The sequence below is a fragment of the Zonotrichia leucophrys genome, chromosome 1A (assembly GCF_028769735.1).
Source record: "Zonotrichia leucophrys gambelii isolate GWCS_2022_RI chromosome 1A, RI_Zleu_2.0, whole genome shotgun sequence".
Taxonomy (NCBI): domain Eukaryota; kingdom Metazoa; phylum Chordata; class Aves; order Passeriformes; family Passerellidae; genus Zonotrichia; species Zonotrichia leucophrys.
In genome coordinates, this window is record NC_088170.1 from 63335721 (window position 1) to 63359109 (window position 23389).

The window sequence follows — 23389 nt, forward strand, 5'->3', positions numbered from 1 at the left end:
GCTGCAGACAGTAAAGGCACAGACCTGTTTGCTGTTTTCTCACTGGGAATAAATTCTTAATAATTTACTACTTATTCAAACAAAACAAAATATTAAAGCAGCTAATATAATGATTCTGAACATGCTTTAAATATGTGTATGTATACTTACAAATACTTCAATGCAACAAAACAGTTTTTGTTCCCTAGCTTGACCTCCCTACCTACCAGAGTAGACGGTTCCCCTAAGATGTGTGTGACCTGGCTTGATACAACTTGAACACTTGGATGATTAATGACATAAGAATGCCAGTGACAAGAAAAGGAGAAAAAGAACGTATCAGCTTAGTGTAATGCAAACAGGGAAATAAGTGTTTCAGCCTCTCTGAATACTGCTTTTTGGTGAAAATAAAAGCTTCCATACTCTGGTGTCCACTACAGTTCTCAGTTCGTCAGTCAGACTCTGTTATCTGCAGTGAAGTCTCAGAGCATGCAGCACATGGGATGCTCCTGCCAGAGTGTGCTTCAGTCAAACAACATGATCAGAGGAAAGCAGTTAAGCTTTTTCTCAAAGGCAATTTTAAGGCCTTGTGATATTTAAATTTGGATAATCTTTGTGTGATGTTTCAGGTGACAGTTAGATGGAATGCTAGCTTTTTTTCTGGGATCTCTGATGCAAACCAGATCTGTTTTGCAGGGAGTCTAGCAAGGAGAGGATATGAATGCTTGCTGTTGTAACAATCTGTAAAACCTATTAAGGACCTTAGAGGATTTTATGGCAATAAGAGTAAGAATATGCTGAAGAACAATGGAAATCATATATTACAGAGAAGTTCTGCTCAACTAAAATTATTCTGGGAAGGATTAGACTGAAGTCTACCTTTATAGAGAAAATTAGTTGCATCCCTTTTTTTTTTCTTTTTCTACTGTACCTCTTCTTTGCGATCATCATTTTGCTTCTGGAATTGCCAGTAGATTATGGCACGCTGAGATTTTGGACTGCACTCAAGGAAAGTGCTGCTGTTCTCTACTCCATAGATAATCTTCTCCTCCAGGGCCTGACCACTTGGGTTATCTGCAAAGCATGAAAAAAAGAAAAAAAGGAAAAAAAAATCCCATGAAACTTAATAACCCTTAATTGCTATGTAATTTTTTTTTTTAGAATTTGGACTTCTTTAAAGTGTTTAAAGATAAAAACTTAAAAAAAAATTCCCCATATTAGTATACTGTTTGAAAAATCTCCATCAACACCTCTATCTTTGTAAGGACCCATAGCATTTTTTTTAGTTTATTGTTTTGTTTGTTTTTTTTTTTAATTCTATTTTAAATCCTACCAGCTGTTAACATCTCAAGATGTGAAGTTAATGAATTTAATTGTGAAATTTTTTGTAAGCCTCATTATTATTCATCAAGGAAAACATCTAGGACATGACTGGAATTTTTAATAGCAAACTGTATGCAACAAGTAAACTCAGGGTGTAGTTGCAGAATGTTTGTAATGATGCCTCCTGGGCTCTATGGTCATAATACTTTAGAGCAAAGTAATAAAACATGATGCTATTTAAAAGTAGAATAATGTTTTTAGATTATATGGCACTGCAGTTTGCTGAAACTGTTAATGACCAGGAATAATGTTTTTGAGGAAATGATCTTCAATTAATCATTTCCTCTCATACTGATATAATTTATGGAAATGTAAGGAGGTTAATAAACCAGACATTATGGGAGGGGAAAAAGAAAGTTAAATAAATTACTTCCTTTTGTAACAACAATGTTTCAAGATATTCATCAACTTGCTGGAAATATCACATAGCTATAGGACTTATACGGTATTTGATTCTTCTCCAATACCACAGAGGCTTTCAGGCATCGTGTTTCAACTCTCCACCTTAGCTCTTTGAAATGCTGGTATGGACTTAAGTGACAACAGAACAGTAATCCTGAAGAGTAGATGAGGAGGAAGGGGTGGGTAGGCTGTGTTGATCTCATGGGGTTTCCTGACTCCTTGCCATTCTTTGTCTTTCTTTCCATTTTTCATGTTTGAAAAGTTTTTCACATTTTTAGCACTGTTTTGATATGCTTTAACAGGAAAATGATGTCTATTTAAAACCCTATTTAAAGAGAAATCCTTTGTCCAATTTTGTTAGCTGCCAACTCTGCCTTTGTCCTACTGACCATGTTGTTTAGCAAACACAGGAGGTTTGTTAGATGGCCATGACAAAGGTGAAAGTAAAATTGAGCTCCTGACTTATGCTGATACAGAATCACATGTGACTTTCAATAATGACTTTCAGCCCTGAGAGAGGATGGCAAAAGGGATGTGGAGCAGAATAAGGGCTGGTGCTTGCCCAGTTCTCATAAAACATCAGATGGCTTATTAACACTAAACAAATAGGAAATGGGTTTGCTTGCCCTTCTCTGCTGGATTGTGGACCTTTTAACCAAGTGAGCGGGGTGTTCTATTAAAAACTGAGTGAAACAACTTTTATGACATCTCTCATAAACCATATTCCTGTGAAGAATGTCAGTACAGCTGTGGGTCAGGAAGATAGGAAGCAGTGAAGGCGTGAATTAGAAACAAAGGAGCAAGAGAAAGGCAAAACAGCTGTAATAGAATATAGCCAAGGTGGTGAGGTGGATGGAGCACAGGTGAATTTATTGAAAAGAAGAACTGAAGTATGTGAAAATATTGACTGAATAAAGTTAGAAGTGATAAGATAAAGATTGGAAATGGTAACTGATGGGTCCAGATTTAACACTGTGAATGGCTGATGTACTGAACTGTGTTTCAAGCCAGATGCTCTACTTAAGGAACAAAATTCACATGGCTGAGCAGGCAGCCAGACATCCTCATGCAGAGAAGAGCTGTTTGATATCTGAACTGGGATCCACAACAGACAGCACATACAGGCCTTCAGCATTAGACAGTAGAAAATATCCCCTTTTATAGCCTGGGACACATATGTTACTGCTCCAGTGATGTGTTTCTGGGAAACAGTGATTTACAGACTTCCATAATAAAGAATGGAAACACAGGATTCCACCCTAGGATGCATACTCTGTCTCAGTTCCTCAATTCCCAGGCTCCCATCTTCAACAACAGCAATCCCATAGTTTGGATATTTGTATTGGGAGTAGGAATGTCAAGCCAAATTTCTAAGCCTAAGTGAACTTTGGGTCCTCATCTCCAGCATCCTGAAAGGACAATTTAACCAGCAGATTACTCATTAGGGGGCTTGCAGCTCCACTTCATTATATTTTCCTGAACATGGCTTAGTTCAAGTGAATTATACAGGGGCAGAGCACATGTTACACTGTTCTCATTAGATCCAGGAGAGACAGTTTTCTAAATCATAAATATCAGTCAAAAGGACAAACCCAGGTATTTCTTTGGTAAAAGTCCTATGGACCATGAGCAGCAGCATATTTTTAAGTATATAGAGAAGTTTATACTGGAAAACTTAGGTACCTAGAATGTTCTTAGTATCTAAGAATCTAGTAATGAGTTTTATTGGAAATGCGCTCTGGCACCATTTCAAATTTCTGTTTCCTTGGATCTGGTCTATGATATTCTAGTGTGTTAGAGAACACCATGAAAAGTGGGTGAAGTCCTCTTTACATTTCTTCACAGCTGCAGAAAACACAATATGGGTGACAGACACACAATGAGAGAGGAAGCCTTTTAGAGAGCCTTCAGTTTCCATTTCCATGATTTGAAGGAGCAGAAGGCAGGTCCAGAAATGTCTATGAAGTTCACAAAATATTGAGCACATGGAGTGCAAGAAAGTAAGCAATGATGCAATAAGTAAGCAATCACAGGATCAGAGTCAAGCTTTGGGACTGAGAAGCTGAAGAGACTGGATGGAAGAATGAAAGTCTGAGAAGTTCAGAAAAGCAGATGGAGGAATTAGGAAATTATAGAAGTTGGTAATGAAATTCAGCCCAAAATCCTGCCTGAAAGCAGTAATTCCCAAAATGAACCCAACAGCAGTATCAGTTTACTACCCTGATAAATATCCTTTAAGTACATAATTTGTGACATATCTGAAGAAGTATGAAAGGCTAAGTACTTATACTAAGATTGCTCTGCAGATGAATGAATCTCACAATACAGTTTAATTCAGAGTGATTCTTTGAACTTCCCCTGGGATAAATCATGTTAAAAAAGCCCCACCTCTTCTTTAACAAGTTCTTCTTCAGAAAACCCCAAACTTTATTATTTCTTGATAGCTCTAGTATGTTACACTTTATGTAACATTCTCCTTTAGCTGCCACAAAGGTGACCACATTTTTAGATTTAAACAATAATGTCTGGGCAGTTGTACAGTGAAGGATCCTCAGCTCTCTCTAATATTGCTGTGCAGTCATTTTATACTTCTTATACATTTGCACTGAAGAGCAGCTGAAAACACTACATAAACCTTATTAAAAATATTATTGCTTCAGACAGATTGCAAAGTTGGTTTCTGTAATGTCCTTAAAAGATATACATTAAGACAATATTCTTTTCTCATGGTTTTGTTGGTTCACATGGAGAATCAATTGGCACTTCCTGTAAATTAATTCATAGACAAGTAGTAAAAAAAAAAAGAATTTTAAGCTTTTTTTTTGGCTATAGACAAAACCAATTCTTCATCTGTTGTACAGGGGACTATTGGTTGCAAACAAGGAAAAAACTCAGCAAAAGTTGTCACAGGAAATTTATAGGACATGAAGTCATCTCTACTACGCATCATCATGTGTTAATGACAAGTAAATATAGATGTAATAGATTTACAACTCAAATGATTTAGAGAAAATTTCTTTTAAGATCAATCTAAACCATTCATTAAGTATTATGACTGTGTATCCTTCATGTCTAGGATCCAGAACTGCATTCCCTCACTATTTTTTGTAACTTACTGATCCTTCTAATGCTGTCTTATCTTGTTTCATATTTGCTCTGCTCATTTTGGCAAAGCTGTACTAAAACTCATTTTGATCAGGTGTACCATATAACTTTGTCCAGACCTGGAGCTCTCATGACTGTATCAGGGAAAAAACTGCATTTCTGTACTGCTGTGAAACTGGAATACTCTCTTCTCTTTGGACAGAAAGTACCTTTTTCAGACAAATATGTTTACCAAATATGGGAAGATCTGAAGTGTTTTGAAATGCTTTTTGCATCTATGAAAATAAAGACCTACAGTTGTATAAAGCACAGCTAGCAAAGGCTCATGACTTCTATAGAATATTAAAATGAACAGACCTGTGGTAGTAGACCAGTTCATAGTTTTGTACAGAGAGTAAAAATGTAAAGCTAAGAAATGCTTCTGCTGGTATTAAAATCAGTGTTTAGTGCCTGGTGAAACTCTCCTATTCTGGAATTGAAAATCTCATTCCCAATAGAAGGATGGTCTGATCTTCACTGTGTAAGTATTACCTGATATCATGTAATGGGAAATTTGTGACCTTCTCCTAGTCACAATTGACTAGTTCAAATTTAAACTAGTTGTACATTCATGAGTTCTCAAAATGTGACAACTACATACTGACCACAGTCTATTAATGCACTTTTAAAACTCCTTTTTCCCTCTGAGTAACTTCGCCTGAGTCTGACAATCAGAAGTAAAAAGAAAAGCCATATTAATGTCAGCTCTGAGTTTCAAATGATTGAAATGAAGATAGAGAAAATTACTATTGGCAGTGAATTATCATTAACACAAAAGTAAAATTTAGGACTATTTATCATTTTTGCTATTACATGGACTGGAAGGACAAGAGGATTTTGAGGTATCTCCATTTCCAGTCACCTCCTTGTTTTCCCAGTGGTTTAACCCTAAGATTAGATCAGTTGGTTAGAGCATGGTGCTAATAACATCACGGTTTAGGGCATGAGGATCTCTGTATGGGCCATTCAGTTAAGAGCTGGACTCAATGGGTCCCTTCAAACTCAGAATATTCTGTGTGAAAAGTTCCTGCAGATGTGCCACAATCATGAGGAATCACTTTTTTCCAGCAGAGGGAAGCATTGCCTAAGCATTCCCTTCCCTTACAGCAAAATGGACATTTTTAATTTTCTGAGTGAAGGTCTTCTGAAAAGTTTGGCAACAAATGAGTAACTGTGAGAAGTTTGTCAGTCAAACAAGTCAGAAAGGGAAGCTGATCAATACACTGTGAAAATGAAACAGCTGACAAAAAAAGCAAACCAAAATACATCTAAGAAAACCCATGCTGAAAGCACATGGGTATATGCCTGCTGCAAGAACATCCTCATCTTCAGAGCTTTCAGTGTGACACTTACAATAAAGGTCACTCCATATTTTGCCAAGGAGGTTACAAACACATTTGGTTTGTAATTTGATTTTGTTATTATCATCTTATGCAAACTATGTACAGCAACATGGACATATTTCTTGATGTCATGAAGAAAATACAATTATTTTCTGATATAATATGCCTAATGTGATGGCATGGTATTATCAGGGAAGAGAAGCAGGAAAATTAAAATGCTTAAACTGTTTATTTGAGGGAAACAAAAAAAACAAAAAACAAACCAAACCCAAATAGACTTCAGTGTCTGATCCAGGCCATTGTAAGCTATCTAAATTGGGATAATGATATATTATATTCATCTTTTGCAGATGTTCCAGACAATTGTCACCAACAAATCATTCACATGCTTCCTATGCTACCCTGTACAGAGTCTGTAAGTTACATACAAATGAGCTGCACTTGAGTGGTGCCCATAACTCACTGTGATGCTGCAGGTCTGAGCAGTGGGTGAGCGGGTCCCCGTTTCGGATGTCTTGTCGTCTGGTGCGCCTGCAAAGATCACATTTGAAATCTGTCAGTGCCCTTCCCAATGCTCAACAGCAACAAATGGAACATTTCTATAATTACAGAGGCCACAAGTGCACCTAAACAACACTAGGAAGGAAATCATATTGTTATTACTATATTATCGTTATCATTTTGTAGACTCAGGCTTTACACTTACAGATGAAGTCTTCATACACTGGTAAATACCTCTTGCACTAAGATATCAAATAAATAAAAAATGTACAATGCTAATTATTAGTATTAAATAAATACCAAATAAAATAAAATATGAAGTTTATTTTCACTGTGTGGGCAATACTGGTCATAGATAAATTCATTACTTGATTCACAGATAGAGGGACGGCTGAAGCATTAGAATATATACCGTAAGGTTTAACATGCTTCAAAAGTACTCATTTGTGCAAGTTCAGAATACTTTGAGTATTGCATCATCTTTTAGATAGATGAAATGTTAAGGTGGGTGCCTTTCAAAGAATGGTAAAGTGCTGTATTTTCTACAAAATTTAAATTAAAAAGCATAGATCATTTCAGCTACCATGGGTTTCACTGAAACATTTTTGATAAAACCTTTTAAAAAACTGTTCTAAATTGTCTTCAGGAAAAACAAAATAAAAACTTCAAAAGAAAGATTTTGAAATGCCATTTATTTTTTTTTATATTCTTTTGTAGCTTGAGTCTGAATTCTACCTTTGATTGAATGTCTTTTTAACTCAGCATATTCTTCTCCCAGTTTGAATTCTACTGGCTCTTTTAAAAAACATGTTGATCTGTGCTAAAAAAAATTGTTGTATTTCACTGAAGAGAGCTTTTTAATACAGTTTTGTTTTGCATGTGTTTTTCTGTCTTTGTCTGCTCCTAGTTTTGTTTAAATAGCTGTGACATAAAATTCAACTGAGCCAAAGAAAAGCGCTTCATATGAAAAAGAAAGAAAAAAAGAACCAGGCAAACAAAGATGTGTTTCAAGTGTGAGTACTTTACTTTAGGAATCGGAGAAAGCCTGAGGGCTTGCAAAATTAGAGGAGAACAAAGAGGATTAGGCTGCTGAACAATGCTGTGATTTCAGATTATGGTATCCAGCAACGGATATGCAAAAGTCAAGTAGCCTTGTAAAAAGCCTTGTTGGTCCCTCCCTTGTGACAGCAGCCCACATTTTTAAAAGCCATTGTTCTGCAGCAGAGACCACGTCTCTTCTCCACACCAGCCCTCTTTGCAGGCTCTCACTAACAGCCCAACATCAGCTCAAACCAAGGGTTCTCACAAAGGCACAACTGCACAGCTGAGTCCACTGAAAGCTACTGAAATGTTAAACCTGAAACTATTTTCATGAAGTACAGCAAAAGCTTTCTTTTTTAGAAAAAAAAAAGTTAGACAAACATTTTTATATATTTATCTAAATAAAAACTTCTTTAGAATTATGAGTTAGGACATCTTAGCACACTTTAGTAAGAAGGAATCTTCTGCTGAATGATATATGATTAAAACATGTATGAATCATAATTTCCAATATCTTCACATTACTCATTACCAATGACAAAATCACACCCAAGATATAAGGAGCCATAAAATTTTGCTACCCCTTCCTAAATTTTAAAACAGCATATTTATAGATGCAATTTGTAAAAAGGAAATCTGTGGAAAGACTCATATTACTGTCAATGGAGTTTGAATGATATGTTTAGTTGGGATTTCAGGAAAATGTTGCACATATCACCATTGTATCAACACAATGATTTATGAAATATGAACCAGAACACGTCTGCACAGGGTAAAGTGAAGTGGTCACACTACAGGAGCTCTGAACTGTCATTTAGACTTGTAAAATGCACAAAGAAAGAAAAGCAAATAAAATCATAGCGTATAAAATCTCAAAAAAAAAAAAAGAAGAAAAAATGAAACAAAACCCAAACCCTAATCCCAACTACAACTATGAATAAAACATCTGTACAATTGCCTCAGGAATCCATTTTCCCAATATTTCTGGAGCCTAAAATGACAAGAATTTATTATTAGGAAAATGTTGACATGCAAACTGTTTCCAACAATGCTGATTTTGTCATCAATGCATTCCAAGCTGGCTTGAGGCAATGGGTACAGTGGGTACCAGGTGAACAGAGGATCCTCTCTCCCAGTAACACAGGCGTCCACTCTGCTGCTGCTGCCAAGGAAAAACTGGGGGCAAGTGGCAGAGAGAGCAGCTTTTTCCTATGCATTTTTTGGGTCCCAGCTTCCCAGCACTAACTTTTCCTTTTACAGTGGCCTCCAGAAAAGTAAATTCTGCACCCCAAGTTTTTCCTGTAGCTGTGCAACCCAGTTTGAGCCCAGTAACCCCCACCCCTAATTCCTGTAAGAGGTCCCAGTCACTTTACCCCTGATGGCAAGGTGAGCTCCATCTGCAGCAGTAAGTTGGAGAGAGAAGGAAAAGACAAAGAGCCCTATTTCTTCCACCAGTGTAAGCAGAGGAATGATGTGCTCTATGGATCTTGAGATTGGCTGGGGGTAGGAATGTGTGCTAGGAATGCTGAGAAAAGATGAGGTTCAGGGATAGAGAGTAGCAGAAAACAGTGATCCAGTGACTCCAGATCTTACTGTCTCCTTGAGCTCAGGGGCAATACTCAACCATATTGATTTCTAATACTAAAGAACTTTTCAGAACAAATCAGTCTTTCAGACTCTCCTCGAAAACCTCACTGTTCCCTCTCCTTTCCCTCCTCCTCCAGAGAAACCACCATGCTACCAGCAAAAATAAAGAACTTAGCCCATGTAGCTGAGAAAATTTTACTGGCTTGACTGGCTCTTCTCTTGGGATGGGTTCTTCATTTTCTAAAGAAGAAAATGAAGAAAATTTCACAAAAAGCTTTTCTCTGATTAACTTCATTTCCTGGTGCAAAAATAGAAGCTGATGTTCCATGAGCAGCTTTTGTCATCAGTATTTGTTTAGGATACACTGTAATGCAAACCTTAAAATTTTAATTCTCTCCATCTGAAACATCTGTAGCAACTTCTCACCCTTCACCACATTTCATCTCCCTCAAGAACAATCAAAACCTGGAATTTGGCATTCTGACACTCTCAAATAAGTATTTGCTACAATTAATTTCATGTATATAAACTCTTATGTATATAAATCCTTGTATCCTTTGTTTCTTCATACATGCAAGATGTCTGGCATACTCAATTTAATGTGAGCACTTTTTTATCATTTTACTCAATTTATCAAGGGAATCTTAAACTACACCAATGTCTGCTTCTATTTGCAAATGTTTACCAGTTCAGTTATTCCTAATTTCTACTTCAATAGCCAGGAGCTCTTCAGTAACTAGCTTATATACTTTTAGAGAAAGAGTTTCAAATATAAGGGGAAGCAAAGAAATTAGTACTCTAAATCTTCAGATCAGGCTACTAGACTTGTAAATTTTAAACAAAACTGTTATTTTTGACTTGAGGAGTCACTTTCCACAAATTTTTGCACTGCAAAGCCTTTAGCATCAGTGCAGAGGGACTGTGGAACAGTGGTTGTTCTGATCTGGCAGCACCTGGGCACACATCAGCACATACAAGTTATACTTTTGAATAATAGCAATAATGTTATATATCACTAAAAAAAATAAGTTTCTACTAGTGTCCAAATGTTTTAAAAGTATTTCTCTTGAATCAGAATTCATGAAAATGCAGGATAATTTACTTTGGCAAGTAGTGATTTTCTTTGATTTTGAGCTCCCTCATTATCTTAGGGAAAATGAATTTTTTTCTTTTTGCTGTTTAAAAATGAATATGAAGTTAAGAGCTAATTTCAGAGACAACTCTTGCCTGAATGTTTTCTTACAGGAGCTTTTTAAGCCAGCCCAAGAAGTAGCAGTGGTCACTTTAAATCAACCAAGACTTCATATTGCATATAGCTCCCACAATGATGTTTTCTTTGGAAGAGAAAGGGCTCCAGTTAACCATCCCCTAAAAAATCTCCAAAGCCCTCTGGTCATATGGAGGCCATCAGTTAAAACAAATATCAAACCATGCAGACATGCAGAACTGTCCCTACCTCTTGGCAGTGGGGAAGTAACGTGAGCAGGAGGAGCCATCCCAGGCACAGTAAGGGTCCCTTGCAAGGCAACACTCAGCACAAGCTTTTCCATACACATCACAGCGGTGCAAAGGAAGCTGTGAAACTCCAGTGGCTGAGCCAATGTAGAGCTGTTGCTGTTGGAAAAATTGAAAAAAAAAAACCCAGTTCAAAAAATGTCACAAATTACAATTTTCATTTTTAGGAAAGCATAAAAATGTTATTATAATAATCTGTTAGGATCATTTCAAATACAATAAAGGATCATGATCCTGATGTATGCGAAAGGAATGAGAACAGAATTGTCCCCAGGGAAAAAAATCAAATAGAAAAAACTTTATTTTTTCATGAAGCCCTTGGTGGGCTCCCTAAACAGAAAGAAAATTAAAGAACTCTTCAGTTTTTTCCTTTTGTATTCAGATCCTCACACTGGGAAAACACCCAAAGTCAGTGACAGAACACAACAGAGAACATGCTTTTGAACTTGAACAAAAAGAAAACCAACACCAAAAAGAAAATACATTTCCTAGCATTACCTCAATTTATGCATGTGAGGGGGAAACCTGAAGTAAATTATTTCAGACTGATGCTATGATATTTCAGTTTAGAAGTGGTGCTATAAATGCACTTCTTTGCATGCCTGGTAATTCCAGTGTTTTGTACTCTTTTCTATAAGTCATGATTTAACTGGAACATATCTTTAATGAGGGGGAGGTTTTGTTTTGTTTTGGATAAAAACCAATGTTGAGTAGAAGATGCAGTTCAAATGCAGAAGTAAATAAAAAAACATGCATGCAAAATGAAATACAGCCTTGCATGGCATCACAATAGAATATCTTGTCTCTCTCAATTTCCTCTCTGATATCAAATTCATGTGGTCCACTAGGGAAGCTGGCCCCAGAGGGATATGAGTAAACTGAACTTCTGATCCCATGTGAAAGTCCAAAGACAGATATTTCAGATTAGGAATTATTCACAAAGAAAACAAGTATTACTGGGATGCAAAACTAGAGGAACACTAAATAAATACATACACAAAGATTCAAGGGTATAATCCTTCTGCTTTGGAAACACTGACATTTTGCTATCAGACCTTGACACTCAGCACCCACAGTGGACCAATGAATAGCTGTCTTCAAGGTCCTACTCCAAGCAGTCCCATGAAGAAAATACATTTTTTTTCATTTTTCTTTCTTTGAAAACATAAAGGTGGTGTGAAAAAATAGGATTTCAAGAAATGTTATCAAAATTCTTCATCTCCTGCATTGCAATGTCGCAGAGGCACCATTTTCAGGGAATTCAGGGAAGGAAGATGGCAGTGGTCACCTACCAACTAGACATAATGAGGACCAGATAACAGGAGATAACAACACCAAAACCACTCATAAGAGGTGTTGTGTTAACTTCTTTCAGAGACAGCAGCTTGGCAGTTTATACAGCCATATTAATTGTAACAGAAACATCCCGTGCATTTATATAAACACCGGTATTTTCTCAAGGAAAATATGACAAGGAAAGCCCCCAAAGGAAAATTCACTGGCAGATTGAAAACTAAACCCTTTCTAAGCAGCTGCTTCCATCTATTATAGTTTCATAGCTGGGTTGTAAACCCACATTCTCCAGGCAAAAATCTCTGACCACACAGGGCTTTGCACAAAGCCTGAACTGTACAAACCTGTTCCAGTCAGTGTTGTAGCCTTGAGAAGAGGGGACACACAACAGACTTGATGAGCTGCTTCTCTCTAACTGAAAGGACTTAATCAAATACCCACCTTAGGGCTACATCCTGCAGTAAAAAGAGCAGCAATTCAAATCTTAGGTGACCTAACTGCTTCTCAAGGGAAGCCTCTTCTCTTTACTGATTATGGAGGCAGCACAGGTCAAATTAGAGCTTCAGTTAAGTATCTTAAATGTCCAGATGGTATTGATCTGAGTCCTTGTAATTGGGGCATTAATATCTGTATAAGCATGTAGGAACGTGTGGTGCAACTAATATAAAAATCAACCCGGAGAATGCACATGGGAAAATAAAGAATGGTGTAATGGTTTCCTATGTACCTCTGTAACCAATTTTATTTTGCAAAAATCCCCTCCCTGATTTCTAATAAATGTCTTAAGAATTAAAGAATGACCAGAAACCCAAGGAAAAAAAAAAAAAAAAAGAGGCCAAAACAGGGTTACTTAAAAACTATATTCCTTGTAGATAAGTTCATAGTTCAGCCAGTGAGCTGCAGCATATGTTTCAGGTGCTGCACAGCCTTAAGGCTGCTGCCTCGTTTGCTGCTCTTCTGATCATGGTTTTAGACTCCAGCTGGTGATCATTATTCTGGACACTAACAATATAAAAAAAATCCAGGCATTATGAAATTCAGAAAATAGAAATAGAATTATTTGCATCAATGGTCTGACCTTACTTTGCCATACCACAGTCAAACTGCCTTTTCAGCCATCTCTTCCAAGACTTTGTTAATTTAACGAATGAGATTATCAGATCAAACCAGAGAATCAAAAAAGAAAAAAAGTTGTCCTCTAAAAATTCTTGCACAAGTATCAGAACTCAAGAAAAACTGAGGAGACTAATATTTTATGCAATCCAGTGGTTCTGTTGGCCCCACAGTGCTGCCCAAATAAGCAGCCTTTCCCCAGACAAAGTCAGAAAAAGGGATAACAGAATGTGGAAAATATAATGCATAAGAGGAAGAACTTCAGCAGAATCTTTAAAGGAACTTTAGGGAGCATGAGATTCAAGTACTATTTGATTAATTTAATGTCTTGAGAAATAATGCAGAATAGTTCAGCACACTGTTTAAGTGACATATCCATTTGGAGCTGGTCCTTTCTATAGGCTCACTGTCATATGGACAGAAATGTTGATCTCTGAATAAAATTCAGTACTTGGTGAAATAAACTATAAAAGTAGTCACTGAGATATTTCTGAAGGTGTCTGCCTTGCTTTTGCTTGAAAATCTTATACAAGAGAAACAAAGCTCTTTGTAGCAATTCACCAGACAAGGACTTGTTCAGCTAAACTGCAACAGGATCTTCTTGTCCTTTTCCCATGCCACCAGAAACCCAACAGCTTTTTGAAGGAGCATCACAAAGCTGACCCTGAGAAAAATGCGAGAGGTTGTTCTGCAAAAAGTCACCTTTGATTGAAGCCCAGGCTGAATGTTTTGGCCTGCTTCCCTGTTTATAAGGGAAAAATTATGGAGCTTCACCTGGCAGGCTCTAAGCCGAGGGTACCATGTGTCCCAGGGAGCTGTGAGCTGAGGCAGCTGCAGGGTGTTGCAGTGGCTCAAGGATGCTCTGAAGGTTTGTGTCTATTGCTAACAAAGCATAAACTGTTTAAGTGATAAGGTTACACAAGCCTAGGGCTCTGAACACAATCAGGAGGAATGTGTAGCTTCAGTGAGAAAATATAGACACAATTCCTGCGAGTTAAAGACAGCAGAGTGGAAAAAGAATGTATTAAGGCTTAGTCTTGCACATAAAAGCTAAATTTACTCATAAGCCACTCTTGCTCAAGGGCTAAATGCAGACTCAGAGAGAGACAGGAGCTTTAGTGCTTAATATAATTTAAAACCTAAGCTAAGTTCTGGTCCTGAAGAATTTGTAGATCTTTGTATTTAGGAAGAGTAATTTGTAACATAACATATTGGCATGATGGCAAAAGAGGTAGCTTTGAACAACCAGACTAGTAAAACATTTAGAAATAAGGAGAAACTCCCTGTACCATGTTTTTATAATTGGATGAAAGATTTGTTAGTGAAAAAACAAAATGAAGTGATTATTTTTAAGGCATTCAATAGAACATGCTGGTTTTACTATTTACATTTCATGCTCTGGCTTTCCACAATGCATGGAATTATCGTGCTGTTTACATGAAAACCACCCTGCTTATCAGAACACAATGAGTAAAGTGTTTGAGTTATAGAACTACAGTATTTTTAAATCATAAATGTAAAATGGAAACATGTTGCCATATACTTATTTCATGCATACTGCCAAAAGCTTGTCATAGTGTATCATGATTCTGTCATTTTTAGCCTGAGGCTGGTTGATTTTTCATGAGTTTTACTCTGCCTGAATAACTTGTGGTTTATGCTCTTTTTTAGCTTCAGACAATTTTAGCAGTGTAAATTTGTTTTCAGAAAACTCAAGGAAAATTGTAATCTCTCCTGAATAACTAAAGATGTCTTGGAGGAAAAGCTGTATGAAAATGCATGGTCCATTTTCAAATATGACTGGCTGCTTTAAGGGAATGTACTTATAAAAATAATCCAAATCAGAGCATTTTGGTATGACGTGGACATATATACAACTTGACAGGTCTGTTTTTAAATATCCCAGTATTCAATAGTATCTTTCTCTTTGTCCTGCCAATTTTGCTGATTGAGGTGGTAAACTGTTAGAACAGTGTCCCCCCCAAACATTTTCTGTCAAATACATGAATGCTTTCAGACAACTTTCCTAAAGACAGTGAATTCAGAGTTAAATATGCAACATTTCAAATATAATATTGGCCTCTGTCCATTACAGAATGAATTTGACTTCTGTTTAATAATGTATAGAGTGAGGTAGAATTAACTAAATTTCACTTATAACGTGCACAATTTTTAGTGCACCTAGTCCTGAAAGCAATACCAAATCTCCTCTTTCCTGACAGTGATATGAACAAAAAGAAGTTCCCTATATTTACCAAATTAGCTTCCAAAAGTGCACATATCTGAAAAGGGAAAAAAAAAAAAAAGTTAAATTTGACACTATATTTTATGTCTCAGACTCCTGAGACAGGAAATGACAGTGGCTGGGATCCATCCACCTAATTCCAGGCAAAACTGGAAGATAGGCCCCTAATACTCACTTCATTCCTGGACTGCAAACCAGTGTTCTTTGCACGACCACATAATTTATCAACTGCTTCACAAATTTGCTTAGAAATGCAGGAAACACCTTTACTGTAAGTCAGACAAAACTTTACCTCTGTCCATCAAGAAGTTCCGTTCATTTTAGTTACGGTCTCGTTTTACAGTACATATTTTTTCTATAAGCAGCTTGCCATTAGTGTACTCAACAGAAAGTAGGAAATATAAATTTTGGAGTGTGAAACCCTTCTCTTAACCACATCACTGAACCAGAAGGCCTTGGAAATTTAGACTGCATCAGATCTGTTGATCTTTTGTTAAAGCTGACTGACACAATGGAATGGATATAGGACAGAAAGGCAGGAGGATGTCTCATTTCCATCCTTTGCTTCCACCATCTGCATTTTGTACCAGATTATTCTACAGTGACTACAACTAGTCCCATTAAAGAAAGGCACCAAGTTTGGCCACTCTTTTTGAACAGTCTCTCTGTCATGGAAGCACTCTATAATGTGGACTTTTAAATTTTTTTTTTTCCTAGAGATCCACCAGACAGCTGGTTAGTTTGCATTTAGTTTCCACCTTACCAGTCAGTAACACAAGCTAGACTTTTCCTTTCCCCATTGCACGTCACATTTTCCTGAGAAACTACTGCTGTTTATGTAAAGAGATGGGATGCTGCTGCTGCAATTAATATGTCTCTGCTGACTGCCAAGTTACTGTCTCTAGACGACAGAGACCAATAAATATTTGAAAGGTATTTAACATTTGTGCACATATTACCTGCTTTGTGGAAATCTTCATTGCTGAAATAACCGTGGGCTCCTAGGGAAAAACAGAGTTAAAATTTAAAATGAGCTATAAACATAAAAATTCTGTTACAACACTATTTGCATAAGGTAAACCCCCTGAAATTAAACTAGAAACTCCCTAGTAATAGTCCTTGTTGTCATTTGCAGTGGAATAATTTCTAGCTGTAAAGGAATTAGAATGCATGTACGTATCTGGGTGCATCTTTGATTGCTATGTTGATTGTAGGTATTTCATTTTCCATTATGAAGAGAATTTAATTGTGATCACTTTGTCACCAGTTCCACATCTTGAATTTTGTATCAGCGCTTAATACTAAAACTGCATTTCAAGAACTTCCCAAGTAATATGAAAATAATAATGGCTGTATGAAAATTCATAGATACTATCTATTAAAGGTAATAACACTGAAATAAGCAACTCATTTTAAGTATATTGAGGTGAAAACCCCATTCCTGTGAAATTTTATTCATAAGAACAAGTTTTAATCCCAAGTATAATCTTTTTAACTGTTCCGCACTATTCACTTATAAAGAAGTTACATGCATTTTCAGAACATGCAACCAAAATGAGCAAGAGGTTCTTAGCATTCTGAAATATCCATAATTTAATCAACTGTTACAATTTCTAGGTCCAGGTTCTTGGATGGATTTTAATTTTAAAAGTGGCATAATTAGACAGTGTGCAACTCAATTTTGCATGAACTTTATTCCATCTAGAAATCTGCTATTGATCATACTTTTGATCATCATACTTTTGTTTGTGTACATTAATAAAGTTTATTAAGCTTTTACACTTGTATAGTTTTCAGCTTGCTTATCCTGAGAGAATTTGATATGGGTCAGTGGATGGTGAGCATGGACTCGCCCTTACAGAGGGGTTAATAGAGCTTGTATTAGAAATCATCAATTAAATGTAACATTTGAATGAAAATTGAACTCATTAGTTTGTTTGCTCAGCTGTTCAGAGAAATATTGCACAAATGGGGTTTAAAGAGGCATTTGTTATCAATGTAACAGATATGAAAGACTTTCAGCTCTGTGGAATTTTAAATGAAAAGCATTGTACTCAGCACATTGCAGCTTAACATCAAAATGTATTGCTCATGATGCACATATACTCTTTACAACTAAAGTAAACTTACATTTGAATGAGGTACTTGTAAAATCTGTTGGAAATTCCCTATTGAAAGATTCATATCTTATACACACAAATTCTGCTAATTCCACTGAAATACATTAATGCCCTCTTTAAGGCTTAAATACATGTCTAAAGAGATAATTGAGCTTTCAAGTAAATCAGAACACCCAAATATCTTCATGCAATGAAAAACTACACATGTAAAGTAAAATTTCAAAACTGAATTTGCCATTAACCGTTCTACTTCTGCAAAACCTTTCTGAAGTAAAATTAATTCCATTTATTTCCTTCTTTCACTTTTATATTTTTTTCCTTTAGCTTTATAGATCTCCTTTAGCTTGGCACTTCTACCTGTTTCATGGAAGAGATTCATATATTACAAACAATTTCCAAATTACCCTGTGTTCATGTAATGTATTTTGCATGTATAAAAAGGAAAAAAAAATTGTCTAAATTTCTTCTCATAGTTTCTATGTTAAGAAAGAAAAAAAAAAAAAGCATCCTAGATTTCTGTCCTCAAAAAACCCCATGGATTGCAAGAACAGGGACACATATTTTTCAGAGGTATCTTGCACTCAGAACAGAGGTTTCTGAGCAAGATTGGTACCAGTAACAGCAGGAATGCCCACAAGAAGCTCTGTTCAGCTAGATGGCTGACAGAGACAAGATTGTCTCTGCTCAAAAAAAAAAGGTGAAGGGATGGCAACAGAGTTTGATGAGGACGTGGTGGCTGGGCCAGGGCACGGTCCCTTGTCAGCACAAGAGGCTCCTGGAGAGTGCCAGCAGCATCTTCACACTGTCACACCAACCCCGTGCTCCCAGCCAGGGATAACCCCCAGCTGCCTGGAGATGGGAAGTGGTGCCATAAAACGGCACTGACAGAATAACGCGGGGAATGTAAATTATTCCTTGTTGTGTACAAAACACGAGACATCCCTGGGTTCTGTCTGGGAAGTGTTTGAAAGGTTTACTCAGCCCTGCCTTGCAGGGCTGCCTATGGGATGCTGTATTTTTTAGGTGGCTCAAACAGAAAAAATGGAGGAGATTGATTTCACCAAAAAGTATTAGAGTTAGGGGGTGTTTATGGTGCGTTGTGTAGAACCATGAAAATGAGACCCCAAAGTGACCTTTGAAAATATAAACACTTTGTTCCTCAGATTATTAAGCATAAGAAATCTGGACAGATCACTGTTTTACCTAAAGTATCTTCCTAGTTATAATATGCTGATAGTCTGAATAGTTTTGAGAATTGATGCATTTATAAATTTGTATATTGCATATCACTATGGGAGAAAACAGACAGGCATTGTTCCCAGACCCACACAGGTAGATATTTAACTCCAGCATGCAACAGCTCTAAGATACAGAAATACTAATTTTCTTTTTAAACCACTGAACAAGAGCCCAGAATGCCATTTCTTTTATCATTAACCTCCAGCTCACACTGAAAGTTTCAAGGTTTATTTTGACTGGTGTTGGGGTCTCTAAATGACAAGCTAATTAGAGGGGTATGCCAGGCTATTCCTTGGCTAGACTGCAAGAAGTTGAGTTTGCAGCTGTCCACAGAGAAATCTACAACCTGACACTTGAAATTTAGCGGCACTTACCCTAAAGACTGTCATTTCTTCCAGCAAGACTTCCTCTAATTCGTGCCAAGTCTCCTTAGGAATTGAAACCACTTTAAGAACTGTTCCAATATCTTGAAAAGGGGAAAAAAAAAAGTATTTTCAGGTGCTTAAGATGAATACTTCTGCTTTGTACCAGCCAGAATTTCTTGTAGCATATAATTATTTCACATATAAAGACTATGAAGCTACATTTCTCTCAGCACTCATTCAAAAGAACTGCTATTTAAAATAACCTCAGAAAACAACGAATTTCAGTAGAACATTTAAGTATTTGAATTATCAAAATGCAACCAAGAAAATACATACTATTATAGTTATTAAGGAATAGACAGGACTGAAATACTATTTAGGTGACAGTATAAAATGACAGATTCATGACTGGGGAAGGAAATGCTCTGAATTTACCCAGGTGTGTTTTATAGTCCATTTTGAATATGATGTTTTTCTTTCTTAAAATGCATGTGAAGATGCTGTAGTATGGCTATAAAACCATCTGGACAAACATTCTTAGACAGATGAAGCTGTTGGGTCTCTTAAGTACCTGCGATCTTCCCTGTGTCAAACAAAGTACCTAAGATGTATAAGCCCCTTAAGGCATCTCTATTTCTCTGTGTGTAAGATGCTGGTTCTTCATTGAGGAGTGAAAAGCATACAATTTGTGCCTTTAGTTTAGAAATAGGTGTGCGCCAGCATTTTAGTATTATATCAAATTGCATTTTTTGAGTTTTGCAACAAGCTTTGAAATGAACAACGCCAGCACTGGAAATTCCAGAGCCACAGCCCTTGGCTTTGTGAACATGGTTGAGACTAAAGACCATTTCTGTTATTCAGCTCTGCATCTGTAATTTATTTCTTTGTTTCTACGAACACAATTTCCAGGAAACAACAAAAACACAAAGAACCATTTCTGGGTTGGCACACATCACTGCAGACTCTCTGAAATGGAAACAATCTGTATGCGACTTTTCTTTTTAACCAGCCAAGTGTAGTGCCATGTAAATGTATCACAGGTAGAATAACTATGTCCCCAAGGACTCTTCATGTTGCACATCTTACTGCTTTAATGGTTTAGGAAAACACAAGGCATTTTAAGTGGATAAAATTCTCAAATAACTATAAAGGTTTACATTCTTAAAACAAGAATTTAACCATCAATTACACAAAAGCATATATATATATATATATATATATACATAGTTTGTGGGTGTTAGCTGAAATTTCTCAATAAAAAGATGACAACTCCTATATCGAAAATGCACATAAAACTGAGACAAAGAAATCACATGCATTAGAAATATTTTTATAGGGCAACTGACTTAAAAGATATTGAATCAAAAAGAAAATACTGGTACTTCTTTACATGGTTTTGTATTTAAGTATTCTAGAAAACTTGGAATATCCTGTAGAACTGAGATTTTTCATTTTTTCCATCTGCTTCCCTTTAAGCAGATGTTGATTTCTAGATACGTATTTTTTGCATTTTAGAAAGATGCAATTTCTTTTCCCTTGGAATATGTACATCACTGTTTTCTTTCATTAGCCACAAATTAATATATTTTTTAAAAAACACAAAGCATTAGTTATTTCTTAAAGCAACAACAGAGCAAAGCACATCTTTCTTTTTATTTAGGCATCTACATGTTCAAATTAAGCTACTAAAATATACTAGATAAGTGAGTTTGGATTGGTTTTCATTATGATCACTGCAACTGATTGATTATATTTAGAACAAGAAATATTGAGAATGTTTCAGAACAAATGCAATATAATCTTTAAAATAATAAGAAAAAATCCACATTTCTACTACAGAGTAATTCAGAATAACAGAAAATCTAACAGTAGCTATATTTGTGATTTAATTGATGAGTTAATTTCCTTAATTATCCTGATAATATGATGACTGTGGTTTTGAGGAAAATACATTTTATGGGTGAAGGACAGGAAACTCTGACATAATAAACATAGCAGTGTAGCAAAGTGTCACGACTCTATTCTGTGCTGGCCTAGGACTGCCCTCAGTCACAAACCATTAAATGCCTTATCCTAGAAATAAAGGGAGATTTTTCATAAAACAGACTGAGTGGGCATTGAGCAGACACAAGTTTCCCACAATGTTGTTTCAACAAAAGGTCAGACTTTTAAGTGGCTCCTGCAACAATTACAGTTGCCTGATCTCAAGAAAGCCTCTGAGGTCAAAGCTACACTGAGTTAATCACTGTGGAGACTCTGGTCAGGCCACAGGTACCAAAGTGGAGCTTTATCTGACTTCTACATCAAGTTTTACAGAGTAGTATTTCAAACAATTTCACACAAACAGAATCAGGCGTCTCCTTTAGGATCAATAGACTCTGCTTAGTAAGATAAGATTACTGTTATTAATTGGCTTTACTGACAGAGGTACTTTAACTGTGCCAAAGGATGCCAAACATTAGACCATCAGGATATGCATGAAATCCTGTTTTTCTGATTACTTTCAAGCACACTGATAGGATTTTATTTTCATTGTGAAACACACTGGTACAATCAGAGTGGGAAAGAAACTGCTCAGCTCAAGATTTCCCCCACAGGAACGGAAAATGTGACCACACTGGATGGCTATTAATTATGTTGTGTTCAATTATCATCAGTTATTCAATGAAAAGGGAAAAAAAAAGTATTTCTTCAACATAGTGCAGTTCAGCAGCACATGGGAATAATGTAGATTGCTCTAACAGCAATGAGAAAATACAGAGAAATATTATCTAATCTGATGGGACAGACCTGCACAGAAAAACCCAGTCATACCCCAGGGAGCATAATTCTGGCTTTGTCGTAGGTTCAGATCACCAAGTGGGAAAATAGACTGTGACTAGAGTCCCTAATCTGCTTCCCAGTTAGTTCTTTGCTTGGGAAGAATTAATACATGCTGATTGTGTATCTGTTTGTGACTCTGACTCTGAGCAGCTGGCTCAGGCCAGCTCTCTGGCAGAAGGCAGGCAGGGCTCAGCGCTGCCTCTTTGCCTTTCTCCCCACGTGGAAGAAACCTTTTCTTGATTCTGAAAACCACAATAAGGACAGTGAGCTCAGAGGAACGTGAAGCAGCTTCTGTGCTCCAGCTCCAGGCATGGGTGTTGCAATGCCTGCTCTTGTCCCATGAGGGTATGACCTCCTGCTGGAAGAGGAATGGTTTCTACGGGCAAAAATAGTATTTCAAAAAATAAAGATACTCTGCACTTAGACAGGACTTTAGTGCTGAAATGTGTTTTGGCAATTGCAACACTTTTCTTGTAGTTTGTGGGCAGGGCTATCACCAGCACTGGATGGAATCCTGAGCATTTTACCTCACACCTGAATATTAGTGGTTTAGGAAAACCCTAAACTCAGAGGTAAAAATTATCATTTAGGTTTTTTTAGAGGGAAATCTTGCCTGACTGATTTACCTAAGAACTTCTAGACATAATAACTAAATAGCCAGTGTATGCAATGATAACTACCTAGAAGCTGTAGCTCAGTTTTAAGCAAATCTTCCTGCACTGCCTGAAACAGACAGGAACTTCTGTCTTTTCATCTCACATCTTCATTTCTTCTAACAGCAGTCTTGAGGAAAGTACAATGAATCTCTGGAAGAATTTTTTGCTTTCACTTGCAGAAACCATCACAATGCATCTTTCTTAGCCCACAGGCCAAGATTTGGAGAGTTAAATGCCACCTCTTTTTCTCAAGAAATATACTTAAATAAGTTCCTTATGTTTGTTCAGCATCATACCATATATGTGACTAATTTGTTTTTTGTGGGCCAAATCAGGTCATAGAGGACTTGTTGAAAGGCACCAAACACTGTGAATTGCGTATGACATTGAAGTCTCTAATGTGTGATGGAAAATATATATGTAGTGTAAAATCATATGAAAATACTTATCAATGTTTTATGCAAGAACATACTGTAGCACTGGTATCTAATAACTCAGTTTACAGCTTTCAAGTGCTTTAACTCTTCCTGCAGAGCTGTGTTTTCTGCAGTAAAATGTTCTGAATTGTTATGCTTGCACTGTGTTTGGTACACAAAACTTCACCAGCTCTCAGTTTACTCATAATACATTTCAGGCATCA

At 36.6% G+C, this 23389-nt stretch overlaps 1 protein-coding gene across 3 annotated transcripts in view; it reads right to left on the bottom strand.

The window, feature by feature from the left end:
• The window catches only part of SEMA3A (semaphorin 3A), a 236677-nt gene that overhangs the window by 4910 nt on the left and 208378 nt on the right, over positions 1-23389 (bottom strand). For all 3 annotated transcript variants that reach the window (XM_064702968.1, XM_064702969.1, XM_064702970.1), the window contains 5 exons: positions 19280-19371; positions 16506-16547; positions 10837-10994; positions 6715-6782; positions 911-1053 (listed from right to left, as the gene is read on the bottom strand). In XM_064702968.1, the coding sequence (XP_064559038.1) occupies positions 911-1053; positions 6715-6782; positions 10837-10994; positions 16506-16547; positions 19280-19371 (503 nt within the window). The remainder of the gene's footprint in view (positions 1-910; positions 1054-6714; positions 6783-10836; positions 10995-16505; positions 16548-19279; positions 19372-23389) is intronic.